Genomic DNA, 27,080 nt, shown 5'->3' with positions numbered 1-27,080 from the left:
GCTTCTTCATTTGCTCTAGTGTTTGAGTTTGACAGTGTGTCTAAATGACTCTGTGCTACAGGCGTATTAATACATCACTTCCTATACACCTTCTGTACAAAGAGGCCATCTCAATACTGATAGGGCCGAAGCCTCGGTCAGATACTCTTTAGATCTTCCTTCCTTTCCTCCTTCCTTCCTGCCTTCTTCCCTACTTCCCTTTAGAAACCTCAGAGCTTTTCTCTGACTGGTTTGGCAGCTTTGTTCACTGAAATAGAATGGACCAAAAGAAAGGACCTTTATACCTTTATCCAGGTATGGTTTGCTAAGCATGCACCTTTTCTTACTGTAGCAACTCCGCCTTGCTCAAGGGGCATCTCGGCAGTCAGAAGGGGGAAGGTCCTCACGTTCTCTACCTAGCTCACCAGGGATTTGAACAGTCAGAAGGGGGAAGGTCCTCACGTTCTCTACCTAGCTCACCAGGGATTTGAACGACCACCTTCTTGAACCTTTAGGCCTCTGCAGCTTTTCCATACAATTCAACATTATAACGCTCAGCTCCAGAGCAGCCATCTTAACTGTGCACCCAAAGGAGATCTCCATGATATTCGACGAGTCTTTTCTGTCCATTCTGCTTTGCATCATTCTTCCACCTGCCACACATTAGACCAGGAAGCTGGAGGGAAGGTTCCGCCCGGAGAGTCCTGAAACAGGATCCTGCTATTACAACAGCAACTTCCTAATTCTGCTACAGATTAAACGTCACTTCCTGCGCAGACAGGATGTAGGATGGGAAACACTGTGTCCATACAGCAATATCAATACAAACGGCACAGAGGAGGAGAGGATGGAGAGAACGGTAGGAGATGTGATATAGCCGTGGGAGAGAGGGATGGTGAGAGTCCGTCCACTGGCCCTCTGCCAGAGAGAAAGGGGGACAGGGTTTGTGCATGAAGGAGAGGAAGAACGAAGGAGGAGAGTGTTGGAGAACATACATGAAGGAGAGGAAGAACGAAGGAGGAGAGTGTTGGAGAACATACATGAAGGAGAGGAAGAACGAAGGAGGAGAGTGTTGGAGAACATACATGAAGGAGAGGAAGAACGAAGGAGGAGAGTGTTGGAGAACATACATGAAGGAGAGGAAGAACGAAGGAGGAGAGTGTTGGAGAACATACATGAAGGAGAGGAAGAACGAAGGAGGAGAGTGTTGGAGAACATACATGAAGGAGAGGAAGAACGAAGGAGGAGAGTGTTGGAGAACATACATGAAGGAGAGGAAGAACGAAGGAGGAGAGTGTTGGAGAACATACATGAAGGAGAGGAAGAACGAAGGAGGAGAGTGTTGGAGAACATACATGAAGGAGAGGAAGAACGAAGGAGGAGAGTGTTGGAGAACATACATGAAGGAGAGGAAGAACGAAGGAGGAGAGTGTTGGAGAACATACATGAAGGAGAGGAAGAACGAAGGAGGAGAGTGTTGGAGAACATACATGAAGGAGAGGAAGAACGAAGGAGGAGAGTGTTGGAGAACATACATGAAGGAGAGGAAGAACGAAGGAGGAGAGTGTTGGAGAACATACATGAAGGAGAGGAAGAACGAAGGAGGAGAGTGTTGGAGAACATACATGAAGGAGAGGAAGAACGAAGGAGGAGAGTGTTGGAGAACATACATGAAGGAGAGGAAGAACGAAGGAGGAGAGTGTTGGAGAACAAGGAGAGAGTTTTGAAGGGAGAAGACAGCCTGGTAAAAAAAATCCTGATAACGTGACATCACATTGTATTTTGCTCGACAGAGAAGTCTGGACCTCCAGCTGCCCTCATCGATCGGCCAATCAGCATCGATTTCCTGAAACCGGGCCAATCAGGGCCGCTGCTGGCAAACAGTAATGGCCTCTCCCGGAGCAACGAGCGGTAACGTTGACGTTAGTAGAGTAAACAGCCATAAGTGCAGTTATTGCAGAAATAGACTCAATAACAACAATTCAAGAAGAACAAGAGTATGCACCAGCAGAGTTTCTTCCGACTGGCTTTGGAATGGATTTGGCGACGCTGATTGGCTGAAGGAGTTGTCTGTCAAGGCAAGTACTCCCGCCCACTGAAATCGATGTGGGCGGCTGGAAGTCTAGACTGATACGTAGAACGAAACAGGATGTGACATCACGTTGTCAGGATGTGACGTCACGTTGTCAGGATGTGAGGTCACGTTGTCAGGATGTGAGGTCACGTTGTCAGGATGTGACGTCACGTTGTCAGGATGTGAGGTCACGTTGTCAGGATGTGAGGTCACGTTGTCAGGATGTGACGTCACGTTGTCAGGATGTGACGTCACGTTGTCAGGATGTGACGTCACGTTGTCAGGATGTGAGGTCACGTTGTCAGGATGTGACGTCACGTTGTCAGGATGTGACGTCACGTTGTCAGGATGTGACGTCACGTTGTCAGGATGTGACGTCACGTTGTCAGGATGTGACGTCACGTTGTCAGGATGTGACGTCACGTTGTCAGGATGTGAGGTCACGTTGTCAGGATGTGACGTCACGTTGTCAGGATGTGACGTCACGTTGTCAGGATGTGAGGTCACGTTGTCAGGATGTGAGGTCACGTTGTCAGGATGTGAGGTCACGTTGTCAGGATGTGACGTCACGTTGTCAGGATGTGACGTCACGTTGTCAGGATGGTTTTTACCAGGTAAACAACACAGGAATGGTCGAGGTGAAGAAAAGTAGTGAGGATGGTAGAAGATCAAATGGGATAGAGAAAGATAAAAACAAAGTGCCCTGTGGGTAAAGACAGAGGTACAAGAGACGGGTGGAAACAACATTGGATGGATGGATGGATGGAGAGAGACAGCTCTAGCTGGAGATGGGCAAGATGGCCGACGTGTCTTTAGCCTTGTCGAAGAAGATGGCCGACTCTTCGGCCTCCTTCAGCTTGACCTGGGCGGAGCATGGTGAACCCTGCGCTGTGGTTGGCTGACAGAGCTTGACCTGGGCGGAGCATGGTGAACCCTGGGCCGTGGTCGGCTGACACTCCTGGCAGCAGCAGCAGCAGCAGCAGTCCATGAAGGCCTGGCCGAGAGCCTGCAACACACGGACAGAGCGGAACACCCTGAGCTGCTTTCTGCACACTTCATTGTACCGCTGTTTCTCCCTCTGAGCTGTTGAGTCAAGCCTCTGTTTCGTTTGAATCCTTTGAATCCCTGCCAGTGATGTCAACAGGTTTTCAATGTAGTGGATCTGGGAGCCACCTGGTGGTCATTTGAGGCAGCTGTATTCGCGTGAGATCACGAGATCACGATCACGACAACTCTATCTTGCCATGCTCCAATCTATTGGTTTGAATCAGAACCATCAGTGGGTCGCACCAATGGGCAGCTATGGGCGGGCTTTAGCGTGACGCCAGCGTGAGCGAGCCCGTGATACTAGACGTGATCGTTCATCCAATCCCCTGCCCTTTGAAAACGGCTTCCTTAGCAACTCGTTCCCAGATGGTTATGTTAAAACAAACCACCTGGCAGCGTCATGTTAGTGGATTTACTCTCGAGGGGAAATCCTCTGTTCCTCTCTACAGCGAGTGAAGGCTCAACCCCAAAGTGCTTCACCTGGTTCGTCCGTAGATATCTTCGTCTCCTCTGTTCTTTTCGTTAAGAAAGAAACAGAGACGCACCGCTAGGCCAAACATGCTGCTGTACGCATCCCCCCGCTCAGTCTCGTCACTCCGACAATGAGAGTGTGAGCAGCGGCCATCTTTGATTCTGATCCCGTATTGGCCCAGCAGACACAGCGAGGCATCTGCACGGGATGTCGTCTGCACAAGATATATGCATGCGCGCGCAGACGGTGACTATTAGCGAGGTTTCTCTTGTTTATTTCTAAACACTGATTTCATAGTTCACAATGTAGCATTATGGAAAACACAAGACACTTCAATAGCGAGTTTACTCCAACCCCAACCTCAATTCACAACTCATGACAACACCTGAACCAAACTGTTTTAGCTGCTAAAGTGACGTGCTAGCTAACCTTTTTATGTGACCAGCAGGTGAAAATGTCCAGTCCAACAGATGATTTTGTCAGATAATCCTTTCATGGTGGAGGAACTAAACATTATTTGTGTCCACAACGCATTTCATATTTTCGGAGTTTGTTCTCACTTCAAAAGAGTTGTGACTGTTGTTGATGTGGCAGTATATCAATTCAGCCTTCTTCTTTTCCTTGTGTCGTCTTCTGTTGTCATCAATGTGCAACGCTTTGTGTGTTACCTACCTTACATAGACACAGCAGCAGCACCGGTGTCACCGACGTGTTACCTACCTTACATAGACACAGCAGCAGCACAGGGCTTTGTGTGTTACCTACCTTACATAGACACAGCAGCAGCACAGGGCTTTGTGTGTTACCTACCTTACATAGACACAGCAGCAGCACCGGTGTCACCGACGTGTTACCTACCTTACATAGACACAGCAGCAGCACCGGGCTTTGTGTGTTACCTACCTTACATAGACACAGCAGCAGCACCGGGCTTTGTGTGTTACCTACCTTACATAGACACAGCAGCAGCACCGGGCTTTGTGTGTTACCTACCTTACATAGACACAGCAGCAGCACCGGGCTTTGTGTGTTACCTACCTTACATAGACACAGCAGCAGCACCGGTGTCACCGACGACTTAAAGAACAACAGGAAGTGATGTAACAGCGACAGTATGGCCGCCGTGTCCTGGGAGACGGTGATGTGCGTGTAGGCCAGGGTGATGTTGCAGACGTGCTCGGGCAGCGCGCACACGCCGTACACCACGGCTAACGCTAACACCGTGCAGCTCAGCTGCCGCTCCACCACCTGCTTCTGCTGCCGCACGTGATTGGAGGAGTGGTCGTCGTGGCTACGCTGCTTCTCGGTGGAGTCGCAGTCGTTCTCCACGTTGCAGGTGGCCACTTGGCAGAGGACGGTGAAGACGACGGGGAGGCAGAAGTAACAGCCAAAGCACCACCACATACGACCCTGCAACACAAACGGGTAGAAAAACAGCTTACTTCAGCATACTGTACAAATATGATTCACCTTGCAAGACAGCTGGATTTGCGAGATCACGATCGCACAAGAAATCCATGTCGCGCTCCAAGCTTCTTCTTTTATATAGCCTATACCAACTTTATTTACATTTTCACAATATACAAGATATATTCAAGTTGGAATGTGGTTCCATACAGTATACTAACCAATTCAAGCTATTGGTTTAACTCCGTCCCAGCAGTGGGCCGGACCAATCAGCATCCAGAGGCAGCTACGTGCGGGGTTTTGATTGATTGATTGATTGAATACTTTATTGAAGCAATGGCACGAGAAATACAGCGTAAGACCAGTTCATTGAAACAAAAGGAATAAAACACAACAAAGCCCGAGGGCTTATTTCCATTGTGGTCCTTGAAGTGAGGCAAGTGGAGTGAGTGTATGTGTGCATGTATGAGCGCGTGTGTGCGCGAGGGACATTGAACACAAAAGACATTACATGCGTTACACATAAAAATAGATAAAAAACCATCTATATGCATATAAATACACGTGTACACACGTCCACCCATATACACGTACCTAAATACACATACAAATATACATGTAAAACAGCACAACATTTTACAATTCTGCAATAATCATTTCGAATCCAATTACTGCAGAAAGGGCCAACCTTAGGGGCCGCTCTGTAGCCACTGTTTTAAGGTGGACTTATACGTGAGTTTAGACCTGAGAGCCTTAATATTTTCGGGGAGACTGTTCCACAGGATCGCTGCTGAGTATAAAAAAGTACATTTACCTATTAAAGTTTTAAATTGAAAGAGAACAACGTTTTTGGAGCTTCCCCTGGTGGAATGGCTGTGCACCTCGCTAACCCTCCGGAAATAGCCAGAGAGGTACACAGGGGCTTCCAGATTAATGATCCTGTGGACCATACACAGCTTGATATGAGAAACCCTCTCCTCCACTCTCAACCACCTGAGGCTGAGGAAGTGAGAGCGGAGGAGAGAGGTTCTGGGGTGTAGGCCCTGGACAACCCTCACCAGTTTATTCTGGGCCGTCTGAAGTCTGGTTTTAAGTTTGGCTGCAGTGGCTGTGAACCAGGAGGAGCAGGCGTAGTCGAAGTGGCATTGAATTAGAGCATTTGCCAGTATCAACAGCGTGGCACTGTTTATGACTGGGGAGATGCGAGCTAAAAATTTGGTCTTTTGATTGACCTTAGAAATAACTTTTAGAGCCATCTTCTCACCTGAGAGCTTGTTGTCCAGGATACACCCCAAGTAGGTGATCTCCTTTGAGGGTACAGACACGTCACCCACCATAATTGAAAATCCCGGGGATTTAGGTGTTTAGGTGTGACAACCGCGAGGAGCGAACCCGTGATAGGTGGTTGATCCAAACACCGGCCAGGTATTTTTTGAACGTGCCTGCCCTTTTCCAAACAGTTTCCAAAGACAATAAAGTCCCAGACGGTTCTGTGTTTCAAACCATCTGGCAGCGTCAGGTTAATTGTTAGGTTATTAATTAGGTGGATTACAGTTACTACCAAAAAACCACAACGTACGACAACGGCAGCAACATACCGCGCTGAACAAACAAGGTCATCTAATTTGATGACAGTTAGTTGTACACGTACGTTCCACTCTGTTCTCCGTTTTCTCTCCTGTCCAATCGGATCAACAGAGAGGCGGGACGTCTACAGGGACTCTTGTAAATAAGGACGGCAGCTCACCTAGAGCTTTTTCTGCATTCAATTATAACATGGCTACTTGCCGTAGCTGGCGTCTGTGTTTTGACTGCCGCTTCTACCCGCGTCCTTAATTTATAGTTTAACGTTACTTGTTTTTCACGTGCATTTTGTTTTGTCTGCCGTCTTCATCCTAGTCTACCTGTTTAATCTCTGCCTAACCTTAGCGATCATCGCTGCTTCCACTCTGCCGGCTTCTTGACACGTCTCCATCCACCTCTCTACTCTTCACTGCTCAGCCTTCCTTCTTATCACTGGATTACAATCTCCGCTGGATCTATCTTTCTGGATTCACCTGATTATCTGCTCTACGTGTTGGACTACCTGCTCCTGGCTCGGTGTGTTGTGCCCCTCCATGACCGACCCGCTGCGTGCCGCCTCCAAACAACGTTAGCCTAGCCGTGGGTTGCCATCTCCGCAGGTGAGTGGCAGTTTCCCCCGCTCTCTCTCTCACTGGTGCTGGTTTTGGTTGTTGGCATGGCACGGTTAGGCTGCCCTGCCGCGCGGGCTCGGTCTCGGGCTAGCAACAACAACACCCCGCCGCTCCGGTCCATCGCTACTTCCACACAACTCATTGCCTATCAGCTACTAGCCACTGTCAACATTATCCCCCGATTACTCACACCTGTACTCACGTCACATCTACAACTCGGACTCACACTCCTGCTACTCCCAACTTTTTCCTCTGGACTCTCATTTTTTCCACCTACCCCTTAACTTCCACTAACTCTCCCCTGACTCACCTACAGTACGGCTACGGACCTTCACTCACTCAACAACAACTACCGACTCACCGCTCCTGCTGCCAGCAAAGCTGGCATTCTCCGCCGACGCCACTACATCCACCGAGGCCCCCGACACAATCGCCCTCTACACTCCCCTGAAGGCACAAACATTCCCTCATTCTGGACGAACTCTCACTCCCCCGTCAACATCATGTACCACACTGCTAACCTCAATCATCTCTGCTCTCTCCCCCCTGCTCCTCCATCCATCTCCCTTGCACTGCTGAACACTCACTCTCTCTCCAACAAATCACCTGTCATTATCTGAAGTCAAACTGGACAATAACATCGATCTGCTCCTCCTCACTGAAACCTGGCAACAACCCTTGGACTACTACTCACTCAATCAGGCCACCCCTACATCGCTAAACCCCGGCGAGGGGGCGTCTGGCCGTTCTCCATAAACAATCCATATCCATCACTGAACTGGACCTCAATCTCCCTCCCATGTCATCCTTTGAATACCTTGCCTTCTCACTCCCCAATTCCATAACTGCTCTTCTCCTCTACCCCGCCCCCAAGCCACACCCCTGTTTTCTGTCCGAACTTTCTGAACTCCTCACCATCGCTTCCTCTCTTTCCACCCGCCTCCTTCTCACTGGTGACTTTAACATTCACGTGGACCAACCCAACTCCAACCTCACATCTGACTTCCTCTCTCTCCTTGACTGCACATCAACTTTCCCACCCATGTTAAAGGCCACATACTTGATCTGGTCTGCTCTGCCTCCCTACCCATATCCAACCTCCACCCTCTCTCATTTCCACTCTCCGACCACCACTGTATCCTCTTCTCTGCCCCCCTGCCTTCACCCCATCACCCCACAAAATGCTCCATCTCTTTCCGTAATATCAAATCTGTCGATCCACTCACTCTCTCCCAGTCTATATCCTCTGCCCTCCCCCCTGACTCCACCCCTCCTCTCCCAGTCTATATCCTCTGCCCTCCCCCCTGACTCCACCCCTCCTCTCCCAGTCTATATCCTCTGCCCTCCCCCCTGACTCCACCCCTCCTCTCCCAGTCTATATCCTCTGCCCTCCCCCCTGACTCCACCCCTCCTCTCCCAGTCTATATCCTCTGCCCTCCCCCCTGACTCCACCCCTCCTCTCCCAGTCTATATCCTCTGCTCTCCCCCCTGACTCCACCCCTCCTCTCCCAGTCTATATCCTCTGCCCTCCCCCCTGACTCCACCCCTCCTCTCCCAGTCTATATCCTCTGCCCTCCCCCCTGACTCCACCCCTCCTCTCCCAGTCTATATCCTCTGCCCTCCCCCCTGACTCCACCCCTCCTCTCCCAGTCTATATCCTCTGCTCTCCCCCCTGACTCCACCCCTCCTCTCCCAGTCTATATCCTCTGCCCTCCCCCCTGACTCCACCCCTCCTCTCCCAGTCTATATCCTCTGCTCTCCCCCCTGACCCCGCCCCCTCCTCTCCCAGTCTATATCCTCTGCCCTCCCCCCTGACTCCACCCCCTCCTCTCCCAGTCTATATCCTCTGCTCTCCCCCCTGACTCCACCCCCTCCTCTCCCAGTCTATATCCTCTGCCCTCCCCCCTGACTCCGCCCCCTCCTCTCCTGACGACTATGCCATCATGCTCAACTCCATTCTCTCTGACTGCCTTGACAAACTGGTCCCCTTTAAAACCACCACAGTTTCATTCACCACCTCCTCCCCCTGGTACACTCCTGAACTCCGCACTATGAAACAGACCTGCCGTCAACTGGAAAGACTTTACCAAAAAAACATCTCACTGTCCACAAACAACACATCTCCTCCTACCGTGATGCACTCCAAGCTGCACAAATCCATTCACTTCTCCACCCTCATCAACAGCACCAACCGAAACCCCCGCACCCTCTTCTGCACATCAAGAAATTACTCCAACCCCTGGACAATAACACACTTTCCTCCCCTGAGCTCTGCAACTCCTTTCCTTTCTCCACTCCTTCAACAACAAAATCTCCCAAATCAATCTCCCTCTCCGGTCACACCTCCACCTTCTCCTCTGTCATGCAGGGGGTCCCCCAAGGCTCAGTCCTTGGCCCCCTGCTCTTCATCTGTTACATACTCCCCCTTGGTCACATCATCCGCAAATTCAACCTGGACTTCCATTGTTACGCGGATGACACCCAGATCTACATCAGCACAAAATCCATCCAGAACCCACCCCTCACCCACATCGAAACCTGCATATCCACAATAAAAACCTGGCTGACCCACAACTTCCTCAAATTCAACAGTGACAATCACACCCTGTCTCTCCCCCCCTGCTGCTGAATCCCTCATCCACACCTTCATCTCCTCCCGTCTGGCCTATTGTAACTCCCTCCTCACTGGCATCACCTCCCGCTCCTCCATAGACTCCAGATGGTTCAGAACTCAGATGCCTCCTCACTGGCATCACCTCCCGCTCCTCCATAGACTCCAGATGGTTCAGAACTCAGATGCCTCCTCACTGGCATCACCTCCCGCTCCCTCCATAGACTCCAGATGGTTCAGAACTCAGATGCCTCCTCACTGGCATCACCTCCCGCTCCTCCATAGACTCCAGATGGTTCAGAACTCAGATGCCTCCTCACTGGCATCACCTCCCGCTCCTCCATAGACTCCAGATGGTTCAGAACTCAGATGCCTCCTCACTGGCATCACCTCCCGCTCCTCCATAGACTCCAGATGGTTCAGAACTCAGATGCCTCCTCACTGGCATCACCTCCCGCTCCTCCATAGACTCCAGATGGTTCAGAACTCAGATGCTCACAAACACGCGGTCCTGTGATCACATCACTCCTGTCCTGGCTCCCCATCAAAGAACGCATTAACTTCAAATTACTCCTCACCTTCAAAGCCCTCCATAGCCTGGCCCCCCCTTATCTGACTGACCTCCTTCTCCCCCATCGCCCTAACCGAACCCTCCGATCCTCATCCACTGTTCTTCTCACCGTTCCACCATCCAAACTCAAGAGCTTTGGAGATCGAGCATTCTCAAGAGCTGCACCCCGACTTTGGAACTCCCTCCTCCAAACTGTCAGAGACTCACCTTCACTCCCCACTTTTAAATCCCAACTCAAAACCTACCTGTTCTCCCAAGCCTACAACCTCCCCTACCCTTAACCACCTCCTCCAACCTGCCAGCCCCCCTTTTTCCCCCTCTCCCTCTCTCTGTCTGGCCCCTGTCCCTCCCACACACTCCCTCCCTCCCTCTCTCTGTCTGGCCCCTGTCCCTCCCACACACTCCCTCCCTCCCTCTCTCTGTCTGGCCCCTGTCCCTCCCACACACTCCCTCCCTCCCTCTCTCTGTCTGGCCCCTGTCCCTCCCACACACTCCCTCCCTCTCTCTGTCTGGCCCCTGTCCCTCCCACACACTCCCTCCCTCCCTCCCTCCCCTCTGTTTCCATATATCCCTGATTGATGTGTTAATTGTTATGTATATCTGTTGCTCGTTATCTTGTTTTCTATGTGCTCATATTGTCCTACTAGGAAACATCAAATAATCAACTTGGAGTACCTTGGAAACGATTTGTACCAATATGATTTCTCAACACATGACTGTATGAATTTAAAACACATTTTTGACCAAAATATATATATTTTTTATATTTTTCAACATAGTTTGCTTTCAGATCAATCATACCAATACAGTAGTTGGTTAAACCCATACAATTAAACTTTGTTGTGCTATTTTGTGGGATGCTTTTTGGTACATTTTCTTGTGCTTTGCTCTTTGTGGTATTTCACCTTGGTACTTTGGGTTACCCTGTGTGTGTCTGGGCGCCGCCCTACCTGGTAATATCTGACCAGCAGTGACTGGAGCGAGTCGGGCAGGTAGAGGGAGAGAGGAGAGGAGGGGGTGAGGGTGCAGGAGTCCAGGGTGCGGCCGGTGGAGGGGGACACGGCCTGGCTGAGCTGCCAGAGGAACAGCTCCGGGCTGGACAGGACCAGAGCAGCCAGCCACACAAACAGCAGCTTAGGCAGCACCGAGATGCAGCGCTCCACACGCCGAGGCCTGGACTGTGACGAGCTGGTGGCCGTGTGGAAACGATCGATGCCCAGAGCGCAGAGAGAGAAGGAGGCGATGCCCATAGATGTTGCCTGGAGAGAGAGAGAGAGGGAGAGAGAGAGAGAATCAGGTGGTTTGAAGGCCAAGAAAGCCAAGGCCCAATCCCAATACAACCCTTGCCCCTACCACTTAGCCCTTAACCCGTTTTGTGCGTTCACGTTGTAGGGGTAGGCTGTCCCGATTCTTGGTGGCATAGGGTGAAGTGCGAGCCTTCCGTTTGAGATGTGTGACATACAAAAGGAATGGCATGATGACAGGTGGCTCCATTATGCCGCCTACACAGGAGACCTGGACAAAGTGAGGACACTGCTGCAGGATGACCACTTCAGAAGGCGGATCAATGACTATGACAGAGTGGACACCCCTCTGGTGCTCACAGCCTGGCAGGCTCAGGCTGCCTGTGTGGCCTACCTGATCACCCGGGGATCCCAGGTAGGCACAGCTAATGAGTCAGACCACATGCCTCTCTACTGCGTGGCCAGCGGTCACCTGGACCGCGTCCGGATCCTCCTGGAAGCCGGGGCCGACCCCAACAGAAGCGGACACGGCTCATACACCATGCTCTACTGGGCTGCCTGGTCAGGAAGGCTGGAGATACTGCAGGAACTCATAAGGTTCCATGCTGCTGTTGACCTGGACAGTGATCACCTTGTGAGGTCTCCTGTCTACAGCAGCGCCGTCTGCCACCACCTGGACTGCTTCCGCCTGCTGCTCCAGGCCGCTGGCGTTCTGACCTATAACGTGGCTTCTTGCCTACTGGATGAGGTGCTGTGGTTTGGGGTGCAACGCGGCCTTCGTCCAGCTGCCTTGGCCCTGGTAAGGAAGCAGGCACAGCTGGAGGTGAGGGCAGATCCCGAGGCGCTCAGGGTCTTTCTGGAGGCCAAGAGATGTCCTCGCAGTCTGGCCCACATCGCCTGAACCAAGCCCACTCCCTACCACTAACACAAGTGATGAAGGACTCCGTGCTCCACCAAAATTGACTTGAACGACTGTCAGTTTATTTATTTTCATTTCCTAGTTTTAGTTCCTCAGTGACTGTTTCAAACAAATCCAGGACCAGAGACTAAATACCATCAGCACACCACCTGTAGCCAATCCTACTGTACTACTATAATTGGAGAGCTGTGTGTCCGTGTGTGCTCGCTTCATCGTCTACAGAGTTCCCACCCCAGAATAGGACGAATCAGCGTGACATCACGACCACTCGAAAAATGTGGAACCGCAGCAGTTAACTAAATTAGTAGCCTATGATTTGTGTGCCAAACAAACATTAATATCTAAAAAACTACACATCACATCGCTTATATTTTGACATTCTGAGAGCAGAATAGCTCAAGGGTCTGATGTATAATATCTATGTTGTGTTAAAGTTGTGTGTTGTCTCTCGCAGTTTTTAAAATTAAGTAAATTTAGTAAAAAGCACAGCCTGCTAGCGCGAGACACTCAAGGCTGGCTCCATAGGGTCCCATTATTAAGTTGCCGCCAGTAAGCCAACACTGATCCCTCATATTGACCGTGCGGAAATTCTGTTTACCTTAATATGACGCGAGGTTCAGTTTGCACAGGAAGAAATTATTTTTACTTTTATACTTGATTACATTTCAGAGCCTGTCATTTGTTACTTTTACTTGAGTAAACAAGTTGAATCAGTACTTCTACTTTTACCAAAGTCTTTTGTTACACATGTAACATGTAAAATCATCTCTGGTCAATACTACATCTATGTAAGAATCTTATCAAATGGGGTGTAATGTTAGCCTGGTAAACCAGCCGGTCAGCGGTCACGTGACCTCACATTTCATTTGGTTCTACCAGAACGTCTGGCCTCCAGCCCTGGGAGGGCTTTTGCAGAAACTGCAAAGCATACGAGCCAATCAGCGACCCGCCTCGAAGTTGACGTCGTAACCGACCAATCAGAAACGCCGCTGGGAAAACAATAATGGCTGCCCCCGTGCTTGTCCGCTTCGAGGAGTAACATCAACGTTCATCGAGTAAACAGTCATAAAGTGCAGTTATTGCAGAAATAGACTCAATAACAACAATTAAACACGTACAGGAGTATGCAACAGTGGAGTTTCTCTGCGTTCTCCCAAGTGGATTTGGGGTTAACTGGATGGCTGAAGGAGTTGTCTGTGACGGCAAGTACACCCGCCCAACTTCCGTCCACTGCAAAACACTGCGTGAAAGCTTAAAGGTCCCAATTCGTGCAGCTGTAACCTCTTAAAAACGTGTGTCTCTGGTCCATAAAACATGATTCTGGATTAATTTGTCGAAAATATAGCAACCCCGTTTGTTGTGACGGAGTTGTCACTTCCTCATCTCGTTGCGTCCCAAGAATGGTCTGTTTCTATAATATATTCAGAACTAACAGTTCCCATTGGCCGCTGAGGGAGAGCCCGCCCCAGGCTCCCAGCGGCCAATCAGATTAGCGTCTGTGGACCAGCACGCTAGGTTGTGTCCACAACTAACGCTATCGCTAACTTAACGTTGCTACGCTAAAGCGGACATCTCAAAATGCCTAGACTTACCGAATGCACCTCTGCAGTTGCTGGATCACGTACAGTTGGCGTCGCTCCAGCTAGAAGTGTTAATTTTGTGGCTATAGACAAAATGGTGCAGGTAGCTTGTGTGAGAGAGACCCGCGCAGTATGCGTGAGGAAGCTCGTGACGTCCCGATACCCCGTCTGGGGAACAGAGCGTTAGGGGGCGTGGCTTGAAGGAGGCTGCAGGGGGGAGCTGGATAGGGACAAATCCAACTGTGGCAGTTCTGAGGTTGTGACCACTCATTACAGGGAGGGATGACAGCAGTACATACAGTATATATGCATTTACAAGTAAAAACAGCTTTTGCACGGAATGGGACCTTTAAGGCCAGGTGGTCTGGTAGAACGAAATGAAATGTGAGTTCACATGCTGCTTTAGACTAATCTAATGTTCAAGTTCAAGTTCAAGTAGTTTATTGTCATATGTATAATACAATGTATAATACAATGAAATTCTTTATGCTTTGAGCACCCTCAGCCTTACATACACAAGGACATGGTCACAAAGACTGACAGAAAAAGGGTGTAGACCTACATAGCTATGTAGGCTACACGTGATACAGACATGTCTGTACACATAACACAAACCACAATACAATACAGTACAGTAATGGTGAACAAACAAAGTGACAGTGCGTTGCAGTGTGTGTGAGTCAACTGTTCAGCAGCCTGACTGCCTGAGGGAAAAAGCTGTTACTGAGACGGGTGGTGTGTGATTTGATGCTCCGGTAGCGTTTTTTGGAAGGGAGGAGTGAGAACAGGGTATGAGCGGGGTGGCTGGTGTCTTTGATAATGTTTTTGGCTTTCATTTTACAGCGAGTGGTGAAGATGTTATGGAGGTTTGGTAGTTCTGTGCCGATGATTTTAGCTGCTGTCTTCACAGTCCTCTGCAGCAGTCTGCAGTCCTGGGCGGTCAGGTTGCCGTACCACACTGTGATACACCCTGTCAGAACACTTTCTATGGCGCAGCGATAGAAATTCACAAGGCCTTTGGTGCTCAAGCCAAATTTCTTAAGGCGCCTCAGAAAGTACAGTCGCTGCTGTGCCTTCTTGAGGATGCACTTGGTGTTGAGAGACCATGTGAGTGTGTTTGTGATGTGTGTGCCCAGGAATTTAAAGCTGTCCACTATGTCGACAGATGACCCGTTGATGGAAATGGGGGTGTGAATGACTTTGGACTTTCTAAAGTCAACAATGATTTCTTTGGTCTTATTGGTGTTTAGAGAGAGGTTGTTGTTTTGGCACCATAGGGTTAGATCTTCTATTTCTCTCCTATAGGCCCTCTCATCACCGTCGGTTATTAATCCGATCACTGTGGTGTCGTCCGCAAATTTTATGATGATGTTATTTCCAAATCTGGCGACACAGTCGAAGGTAAACAGAATGTACAACAGAGGACTGAGGCAGCAGCCTTGGGGCGCGCCGGTTCTGGTGAAAATGATAGATGAACATCTATGACAAATGCGCACAGATTGTGGTCTGCCTGTCAGAAAGTCAAATAGCCAGTAACAGATGGCGCTGCCCAGACCAAGGCCCCTAAGTTTCAACAACAATTTTGATGGTACAATCGTGTTGAATGCGGAGCTATAGTCAATAAACAGTAGTCTGACATAAGTGTTTTTCTTCTCAAGATGTACTAGGGCAGTGTGTAAAGCAAGAGCAATAGCGTCATCAACAGATCTGTTTGAACAGTAAGCAAACTGTAATGGATCAATGCTAACAGGAATAATGCTTTTTATGTAAGATATAACCAGTTTTTCCAGGCACTTCATGATAACAGAAGTCAAAGCAACGGGGCGGTAATCGTTAAGGCAGGTGACAGGTTTTATCTTAGCAATGGGCACAATTATTGTTTCTTTGAAACATAATGGGACCACACACAATGACAGGGACAGGTTAAATATGTCAGTAAAGACCCAGGACAGCTGGTTGTAGCATGTCTTAAGGACACGAGAGGCAATTCCATCTGGGCCGGCAGCTTTATGAGCCTTAACGCTTTTAAACGCTTTACTTACATCATCCTGAGTCACCTGCAGGTCTATAACATCGGGCGGGCTCCGCCCGATGTTAGGTCTGGTTGGACCTCAGCATGAACATGTTTGAGAAGCCCTGCAAGAAACTGACAAGCTGACACCTGTTTGAATATTGAATCTCTGAAATATCTCTACTTTCTCTACTCACTCTCTGTACAAACCAATAGACTGGGCTTTCGATATTCACACACCGATAGCAGGAGTCAAGCCCTGGTGCAGCAAGGTTATAATAGTTTTGGATTTTTTCATTCATTTTCATTTTTATTAGTTTTGACTTTTTGTTTTCAATTTCAGTTTAGTTTTCCTTTGTTTTTAAGGTGGGTTTGATCGTTTAGTTTTGTTTTTATTTTTTGAAAATGCTTAGTTTTAGTTTAGTTTTTATTAGTTTCAGTGTTAGTTTTAGTCTGTTTTGCCCCTTTTCTCTTTTTTTGTAATATGGGGTGTTTGTCAGGGGTGAGATTCAAAAAGGTCATAAAATATGATAGATCTAGGAAAATAGATTTCATCTCCACATGTATGAAATACTGTAAACTGACAAAGACTGAAACTAAGGACATTTTCTCTTAAATTTTATTTGAGTTAGTTTTGTAAACATACAATACCGTTTCGGTTAGTTATCGTTTTTTTGTAAAGCTTAGTTTTTATTTTTATTTCAGTTTATTTCATGTTTTTTCAATTTCAAATAGTTTTCGTTTTTTCGTTAGTTTTCGTTAACTATAATAACCTGGTACTGCAGTCTACAAAAGGAGACTCTGGTGGAATGTAGCCTGCCATGCAGTATTAGCGGTAGAATAATGAGTATGCTAATATATGTATAGTTTGACTCTTTCACTGGGAGGAAACGGTGCCAGCATGTAAAGAAGAGCAGCTTTCCGCCCCTCCTTGGCTGCCCTCCAGTCTCTACATTTCACTAAATCCTCCTCAGTTTCAGGCTGACTGACGTCTTTGACTCGTGGTTTGGTTGAATACAGATCCATGCAGCCTTGACATTCCCACTGTCAAGCACTCACTCTTAACCTTGGTTTCTTTGAAAACCCTTGAAAGTGTTGGACCCTCTGGGGGTGTCAGGGGCAAAATTCAAACGGACATTATGGAAGGTTCCCACCAGTGATACAGGCTACCTGTCCTGAGCTGACCTGTCCTGCTTCCCTTTCCTATGAACACCCAAGCCATTTTTCCAAATCACACATCACATGATATGCCTGGTCGAGTGTGTCAATGATTGGGTTTAATGTGAGAAACAGTCCGAAAGCTCCATGCCTGAATCTAGAAGACTCAATGCCTTACTCCAGAAAACTCTGTGCCTGGATCCAGAAAACTCTATATATGTGCGTGTTTCCAGGAAACTCTGTGACTGTTTCCAGAAAACTCCATGCCTGGCTCTAGAAAACTCAGTGCCTAGCTCCAGAAAACTCTGTGCCTAGATCCAGAAAACTCTGTGCTTAGATCCAGAAAACTCTGTGCCTAGATCCAGAAAACTCTGTGCCTAGATCCAGAAAACTCTGTGCCTAGCTCCAGAAAACTCTGTGCCTAGCTCCAGAAAACTCTGTGCCTAGATCCAGAAAACTCTGTGCCTAGATCCAGAAAACTCTGTGCCTAGCTCCAGAAAACTCCATGTCTGGTTCCATAAAACTTCTGTAAGAAAGCCAAGATGCATGAAGCGGGTTTCAGGAGCAGGGCCACACCTCAGCCACGCCTCCTACGGCTGCGCAACTAATCTAATTCACCTATGCTGTCCTACATACACACACACACACACACAAACACACACACACACACACACACACACACACACACACACACACACACACATGCACAGAAACACCTAGATACACATATTTATGCACACACCACACTTTCAAACACACACATACACACATGCACAGAAACACCTAGATACACATATTTATGCAAACACCACACTTTCAAACACACACATTTTCATTTTTCTATCAAACCATGAGAGCAGCAGCAGCTGGACGTCCCACCAGACGCCGGAGCAGGTTACCATGGCTACTGACTGACGCCGGAGCAGGTTACCATGGCTACTGACTGACGCCGGAGCAGGTTACCATGGCTACTGACTGACGCCGGAGCAGGTTACCATGGCTACTGACTGACGCCGGAGCAGGTTACCATGGCTACTGACTGACGCCGGAGCAGGTTACCATGACTACTGACTGACGCCGGAGCAGGTTACCATGGCTACTGACTGACGCCGGAGCAGGTTACCATGGCTACTGACTGACGCCGGAGCAGGTTACCATGGCTACTGACTGACGCCGGAGCAGGTTACCATGGCTACTGACTGACGCCGGAGCAGGTTACCATGGCTACTGACTGACGCCGGAGCAGGTTACCATGGCTACTGACTGACGCCGGAGCAGGTTACCATGGCAACTGACTGATGCCGGAGCAGGTTACCATGGCTACTGACTGACACCTGAGCAGGTTACCATGACTACTGACTGACGCCGGAGCAGGTTACCATGGCTACTGACTGACGCCGGAGCAGGTTACCATGACTACTGACTGACGCCGGAGCAGGTTACCATGGCTACTGACTGACGCCGGAGCAGGTTACCATGACTACTGACTGACGCCGGAGCAGGTTACCATGACTACTGACTGACGCCGGAGCAGGTTACCATGACTACTGACTGACGCCGGAGCAGGTTACCATGACTACTGACTGACGCCGGAGCAGGTTACCATGGCTACTGACTGACGCCGGAGCAGGTTACCATGGCTACTGACTGACGCCAGAGCAGGTTACCATGGCTACTGACTGACGCCGGAGCAGGTTACCATGGCTACTGACTGACGCCGGAGCAGGTTACCATGGCTACTGACTGACGCCGGAGCAGGTTACCATGGCTACTGACTGACGCCGGAGCAGGTTACCATGGCAACTGACTCGAGCTGACTAGTTTGCTTCCCAAATGAGATGTCCACCATTTGTAAACAGAACAACGTGACACATGTTCTTACTAAATGATTGGCAACACCAAATTAAAACAAATGCGTTTTAACCTTTTATTTGGATAGTCCGCCTACAGAGAGTCTACAGAATAGTTGCAACATTTCAGCAGCTTATTATTAGTTGACATTCAACAGGTCAACTGTTTCGCTTTTTCTCTAGATGTTTAACAGATTGCGTTTGCTTCCCGTTCCACACTCCTGATTCTCATCACCTGGAGCTACTCACATGATTCTGAGAATCTAGAGTATGTTCATGAATAGTTATATACTCATATGTGCAGACAAAAGCAGAGCAGTTGAATTGTTGAATCACAACTGCTGTAGGCCGAGTATACAAATAAAGTGTTACCACAAATTCTGTTACTTTCTCATGACAGCAGGGAACTGACTAAACGAGAGACTTCTTCACACTACGTCCTCTAGATGCAGTGTCAAGTCTGAAACCTCTTGTATATCATGACTCTAAATTACTAAGGCGTCCCAGAGCAAAGAAACTATATTTACTCGTAGTTGTTGGAGTCTATTGGTTCGTTGAATCGTTTCTTAAAATTGACAAATCTGCAAAATAGCTTGTCTTGTGTTATTGCTCCACTGCAAATACATGCAATCATCCAAAAATACTGACATGCCCGTTTTCAAGAATTAACTCGATAACAAAAGAAAATACCTAATATTTGGAATATTGAGAGGAAGGACAATGAGCCGTCATCTGACTGGAATTCTGCAACTCACTTTCTAATCTCTATCAGACCCAGATTAACTAAATGCAGGGTCAGTAAAACTAGTGTGATATACCGGTAATGCAGTCTTGGTTTAGTAAAACTAGTGTGATATACCGGTAATGCAGTCTTGGTTTATCTGTCCAAACATAAAGTAGAATATAGAAATTCTCCTATCAAGCATGTGACTTCAATATCACTGATGCAGCCGCCTCAGCTGTGATCAGTGCTGGTTGAATCATTGATTGGTTGATTATTACTTCCGCCGACCAGTTGACCGAGAGGTCGTGTTTTCACCCGTTAGTCAGCAGGACATCTCAGAAACTTTTGAACGGATTTGCACAAAACTTTGTAGAAAAGCTGATTAACTTTCTACGCCCACTGGCCAAATTATGGGTGTGGCTAATCACAAAAAGGCACCTAACCTCCAAACGGATTCAGGTATCACCATGAAACTTTGTATGCCGTCTAAACCACCTCCATACGCCCCACCCACCTCCATATAAGGCACCATACTGCAGGTGATGTCACCCAGGATCCTCCTATGGGAGAGCTGGTTGAGGACGACCACAGGAAGGCAGAGCACCAGAACCAGGAAGTCCCAGAAGGCCATGCTGGCCAGCAGGTAGTTCCAGGCGGACCTCATGTAGTAGTTGTTCCAGACGATGCACATGACAGCCATGTTTCCCACCACGCCCACCGCCAGCACCAGGCCGGCCAGCAGCAGCACGGCGTAGGCAGAGTACGAGCCCTCCACCAGCGGGTAGAACGGGTTGAAGAGGCCCGGCTGGCTGCGGTCGGGACTGGAGGCGTTAGCTTGGTGACCGTCATCGTCGTTATCGCCATCATGATTATGGCCATCCTATAAGAAAACAAAAAAAAATCAATACTGTGTCTCTTCCTTATAACAAACTTACATTCTCTTTTTCTCAGTCCTGCATACCAGAGACATGAAGTCAGCGCACGGCTGGACTGTGCATGTTTTTGCCTTCACTCTAAAGCTGTGTTCACACCGAGATATTTATTTTTCTCTCTGTCGCTCGATTCAACCCTTTGGAATCGCTCTGTCGCTCTGTTTAAATCGCTCGTCAACAGGCACAAGAATTGACGGACATCTAGGGGCTATAACGTTACGCAATGTCATGATGTTTGTCCACTACGAGCCACCGTAGTTGTTTACAAGCTAAGCCTATCAGCGAGCTCTATACCGGTAGTACAGACTTCACTTCATGTCAGCTGTCAGCCTGTCACTCGGCTGTCAATGCGGTTTGTTGACTCACTCTCACACGGCAGCCAATAAACGTTGAACGGCGAGCGACTGATGCCAGCGAAATTTCGCTCGAGTTGGGATATTTCATCTCGGGCGATGAGCGAATTTTCGCCCTATCTGTCCTGTCTCTGTCGCTCAGACGCCCAGCGATTTTTCTCCCGGGCGAATTTACGCTCAATCGCTGGTTTGCATTGACTTTGTTTGTAAACTTGATGCCAGCGAAAAACTTGAATAGGTCGGTGTGAACGCAGCTTAACAGATTTCTGTGGGGGGAATCCCTGCGGGGATTCCGTTTTCCCAAACCAATCACTTGAGACCAACAATGTATCTGAATCTACTCCAGTGGGAAGAACGCAAACATCTCCCCTTGAGTAAATGCCTTCAAAGCAGAGTGCCGTTCGGATTTCAAAGTAATTGGTATTTTTAATCAATTTAGAAGAGCCTCGATATCTCGTCTATAGACAGTTTTCACGGATTGTGTTGCTACGGAACAGTTTGAACCCTAGCTTATTTCCTGTCAGCTATTGTATTAGCAACAGAAAGTTAGCTACCAGCATAGACTGTATACACTGCAACAGGAAGTTAGCTACCATCATAGACTGTATACACTGCAACAGGAAGTTAGCTAGCATCATAGACTGTATACACTGCAACAGGAAGTTAGCTACCATCATAGACTGTATACACTGCAACAGGAAGTTAGCTACCATCATAGACTGTACACACTGCAACAGGAAGTTAGCTACCATCATAGACTGTACACACTGCAACAGGAAGTTAGCTACCATCATAGACTGTACACACTGCAACAGGAAGTTAGCTACCAGCATAGACTGTATACACTGCAACAGGAAGTTAGCTAGCATCATAGACTGTATACACTGCAACAGGAAGTTAGCTAGGGGCAATTTAGAATGTTTATGTTGTCAAGTTGAAATCGTCTATTGCGGCCGTCATTGTTGTTAGGTCTGGCGCACTTGACAACAGCTTGATCAGCCGCATTGGTCCCGCCCGTTGCGCCGATTATCGCCGCTGATTGGCTAATCGTTAGTCCCCCTCTGTGCTCATTGGGCCGAATGTCTTTTCAACATGAGAAACCAGATCAGGTGCCGGACCAGAATCTGCCCACTCTGTGGAGTGGGCGGAGTCAAAGGTCTTGACCCATGGTTATGAAGCAAGAATATGCATATGTGTTCTGTGTGTTCCATTATGTCCCAATAAGGTAACATTCAACCGTGTTATGAAAGCTAAAGAGGCTGATACACCAGGAGAACTGAAAGAACCAGTGACAACAAAGGTCAACTGTTGCGTCGCCTCACGTCTCGTGTGTCGGAGCCAAAAGGACTTGACACACCGTAAAGACTACAGCCAACGGTCAACTAGCACGTACGTTCTGTGCCTGCGTGAGACCTACTGTAGGACTGCAGATATACAAACCAGATACATGAAACAAAGCACCGTTTGCCTACCATTTTCACACCACTTAAACTGTTTCTTAATAAGGGCGTGGATGAAACACAACTTCCTGCAGCTAAATAGCTCCAAAACGGAGGCTATTTTGGTTGGCACTCCACACCAGGGCACCTTTTCTGGCCAAGACATTCCCCTCTCCTCATCTGTCACCGGCCCGGGCGTTAGGTTTGACCCTCACCTGACCTTTGACGCCCACATCAAACAGCTGTGTAAGACCTCAAAACTCAGCCTGGCAGATGCTGAAAAGCTCGTCCACGCCTTTGTCTCCTCAAGGCTGGACTACTGTAATGCACTTCTCATCTGGATTCCTAGCAAGAGCCTCCAGAAGCTCCAGTACATCCAGAACAGCGCTGCTAGGATCCTGATGAGAGTGCGAAAATACGACCATATCACCCCCATCCTTCAGTCACTACACTGGATCCCTGTCTGCTCCAGGATCAAATACAGAATATCTCTGCTAGCACACGAGTGCATCTACGGACATGCCCCTCCCTACCTCAATGATCTTCTAACACCACAATCCTCCGCTCGCAACCTGCGATCTAGTAACACAAACCTTCTCCACCTCCCAAAGACTAAGCTCCGCACCATGGGAAATCGGGCCTACGGCTCGGCTGCACGTCTTTGGAATACCCTTCCCGACCACCTGAGGGCCCCACAGACTGTTGATACCTTTAAAAAGTGGCTAAAAAACCTTCCTCTTCAACAGAGCTAGCTTTCTCTTAACTTTTTATTATTATTGTCATATAGACATTGTCTACAATCTTTTAATCAGGCCTTTTCGTATCCAGGCCGTCCTCCTGTGTGACTTTTTATAATCTGCCTTTGATGCATTTGATATGGTTCTGTAGCACTTTGAGATTTATCTGTCATGAAAGTGCATGACAAATCAAATGTATTATTATTATTATTATTATTATTATTATTTATACTATAGCTACTTCTAATGGGGAATATGTTTGATGAAAAGTTGCAAATGGCACTAGCGTTGTCAGCGTTTACCTGGTCTTTTGCTTGTGGGCGAAGAAAGGAAGAGGCAGAGGCAGAGAAATAAGGACAAACTGCACTAAATGGGTGATATCGTGCAGAGACGGCCTCGAGGGGTTCTCCTGAAGACACGTCGTCGTGAAAATATTGGTGTTTTGCGTCAGATGAGATGAAGTTTGAAAATGAGCAGAATGTTTTTGCGCGCGCGCGCTCTTCTCTTCTCCTGCACTGCTTCGCTTAACCAGCTGACCAATTAGAGGGCCTGATGCCATTGAATGGACTGAAAAAGCCTCCGACAAGAAGGACACAACGCAAAGACTAAGGGCCCTATCTTCCGACAGGCGCTATCCCCTATTAGCGCTTGTGCACCTGTTTGCGTGTGCCTTAAGGCAGGGAAGATAGCAGTCCGCCTTGCGCCAGTGTCGGTGTTATGCTGAGTTTTGCACCCCAGCGCCGGCAGCATCCCCACCTCACGGGAGCATATTGGAATTATTTATACAGAAATGTAACTGTTTAAAAGTGATATAATTGTCTGGGTAGATGTGACCTCCCTGATTTCTAAGTTAAAACAGCCCCGAAATATGTTGGGGATGCAATTCTCGGCAGGGATGCGGAAAACGTTTACACCACGGCACGTGTCGCGCCCCAAAATGCCTGCGCAAACGGGATTTGGGCGGTCTTAAGTACCAGAATTATTCACAGGCGTGGCCAGGCAATGCTGGGCATTACGTCAATCAAAACCAATCAGATTCCCGTCTCGCAATGGCTGTTTGCGCGAGGCATGCAATATGCTGTAATTCTCTCCATGCGTAATAGAGTACTCACTACGTGCGAGGACAGAGAGAGCTTATTGACAGATCGTCTGTGGTGCCAACGACCCTCCAGCTTATGAAGGTAAATAGCCTATGTCCATTGTCCAACAAGTTTTCTCAATTCATTTCCCTCTTTGCGATGTGATACAAGTTTCTCAGTGAGTTATAGTTGATTGCCTCACTGAATTATCTGCTAATACCCAATTTTAGCAGCATAATTTGATGTCATGGCATGGCAAGGCTGTGCTTAATGAAATATCCAAAAGGAATTCTACTTTGCACTGCGCTGCGCTGCACGGAGATTGCACGGTGCGCTCCCAGCGCAGCGAGGTATTTGTGCGTAAGAGGTCCTTTTCAAAGCTCTTAGTGCAAAGTAATTGCACGCTGCTGACGATAGTATAATGCCATCTATCCCCACATTTTAGCGCTGAAACGCCTGCTTTGGCTTGTGGCAGCCAATGCCCAGTACAATTATCACAGGCATGCGCTTGTGTCCGCCCCCAATTTGCATTGCGCACGGCGTTGAACGAGCCTTTGTTCACACCTGGCGCTTAGCATAAGCAAAACTGAAGTTGAGCTCACGCTGAAGTTGCGCTCACGCTTAACCGGTCACACCAGAAGCCCTCTCTTTTCCCCAGCGCCTCGCTCGGTGCGCCTTGAACCCGCCCACAACTTCCGTTGAAGTCATGCCTGGCAAGCTTTTCCAAGCGTCACGCTTGGAAAATAGGACTTCATCCTGAACGATCGTTTGAGCGCGGCTTAAGTGTGCCTTGAGCAGCGAGGCACGCGCACGGCTGGGTGTGAACGGCCTCGCCTGTTAACAAGGACGCCGAAATGAAACTTGTGGGTTCAGCGTAGGTCGAGCTTAGGTTGAGCGTTGCTTCGGTGCGTAAGGCCACAGACTCTCACCGACGGCCCAGACGTTGCCGACGCCTGAAAAGCGCCTTGGTGTGTCTGGGCTTTAAGATTGTATGATGGCCATATGTCACTTGTTTTTACCAGTGTAATAAAGATGATGGAATTTGAGCTTTCCCTTGTCACTTCTCTGAAATGGACCCAATGCATCTACAACAAAAGCATTCACAGAAAGACTCTGAATTCTTTCACTCAACGTGTTTTCCACTTCCAGACCACTGCAGCTACCTCTGTGGTGAGGGCGGTGGCGTGCGGCGTGGTCACCGAGTCGTTCTCGTACGACTGGCTGAAGGTGGACTGCTGCTCGTCGTCCTCGGCGCCGCGGGCCAGGCGGGCCAGGCGCGTGCGCTGGGGGTCCAGGTCCAGCGGGCCGTGGTCCTGGCTCCTGGCCCGCTCGCCCGTCCAGAAGGGCTCCAGCTTGATGCGGGACGGTGGCTTGACGGGGCTGTCTGTCCCCCCGACGCTACGCCCGGCCACCGACACCAGCACAGACAGACACAGACACGACCACAGACCCACAGAGGGACTCATCGTGATATAGAATCCCAGTACACCGCAGTAGAAGAAGTTGTTATTCACAGTGTCGAGAGGCGGTGTCGCACTTTCAAGTTCTCGAGGAGACAGCGGCAGAATTCAGCAGAGTTCTCCAATAGAATCCCAGTCAAATGTCAATAAAGTTCCAGAATCTCGGAACAATGTGTGATCAGTGGAGCTTGAATAATGTTCCAGAAACGTTTCAGTAAATTCCAACTCCCTGACCACCACAAATGTCCGATGATTTGTTCAGTCGAGTCTGCAGTTCCGGTAAAGTCGCAGTAAAGTTCTAGTAATCTCGAAATGGTGCGGCGTTCTATCCGTTCGGTAGTTTGACGAGAAGTCCAGTGAAGTTTGAGGAAGCTTCCAGTAAGGGAGACACGCTGCTCTTGTTTGTTCTTGCGTCCAGTAGATTTGTAATGAATGTTTCCAGGAGAGCTCCACTTCTGATATTCAACTGATCCCAAACCTGGGCAGGGCGAGAGACATGCAGGATGAATGCAACACCCTTCTCTCTCTCTCTCTCTCTCTCCTTTCTCACTTCCTTCTCTATTTTTGACCTTTTCTCTTCTCTTCTATCTCTTCTCTCTCTTCTCTCCTCTTTTCTTTTCTCTCTTCTCTCTCTTCTCTTCTCACTTTGCCTCTTTAACCTCCAATATCCCAATCTTCCACTGTAATATTCTGCTATACTTCACCATCTGTCAGTGCTCAAGTCGGGTGCAGTAGTGAGGCCCTGGAGCTCCAGGGTTCCCAGGGGATCTGGCAGGTTGCGTGTCCGTGTCGGGGGTGCTGTGTCTGGGCTGCGGGCAGCAGAGAGACTGGCCGTCCGTGCTGGACCTCTGGGTCTGGGAACAGGCAGCCCTCTGGAGCATGGCTGGATGGAGCCTTTGTCGGGCTGACACACACATGCACACAGAGAGACACACACACAACCATACAAACAACTACACACACACACACACACACACACACACACACACACACACACACACACACACACACACACCGGGGTATGCACGTTTGTTTGCACAAACACACACTCTTTTGCTCTCTCTTTTTCACACCCTCACCCACCCCCCCCCCCCCCACACACACACACACACACACACACACACACACACACACACACACACACACACACACACACACACACACACACACACACACAGCCTCTGCTCTGCTGCCCCCTAGCAGTGGTTTTCCTGGGAACCAAAGCCAGCTGAGTTCAC

General features: G+C 48.8%; 1 protein-coding gene across 1 annotated transcript; it reads right to left on the bottom strand.

The window, feature by feature from the left end:
• Positions 1 to 2,831: 2,831 nt before the first annotated feature.
• On the bottom strand, positions 2,832 to 25,848 carry gpr37l1b (G protein-coupled receptor 37 like 1b; the record flags this gene model as incomplete). Its single annotated transcript, XM_083657015.1, has 5 exons — positions 2,832 to 3,059; positions 4,611 to 4,982; positions 11,307 to 11,615; positions 20,357 to 20,722; positions 25,546 to 25,848. The coding sequence occupies 5 exons, from the start codon at positions 25,846 to 25,848 to the stop codon at positions 2,832 to 2,834; spliced, it is 1,578 nt and encodes a 525-aa protein (XP_083513141.1).
• Between the last annotated feature and the right edge of the window lie 1,232 nt (positions 25,849 to 27,080).

Source organism: Poromitra crassiceps (genome assembly GCF_964638095.1).
Source record: "Poromitra crassiceps genome assembly, chromosome: 20".
In the NCBI taxonomy this organism is placed as follows: Eukaryota; Metazoa; Chordata; class Actinopteri; order Beryciformes; family Melamphaidae; genus Poromitra; species Poromitra crassiceps.
The sequence above is the reverse complement of the archived record's forward strand: the minus strand, read 5'-3'. Positions and strand labels throughout refer to the sequence as shown.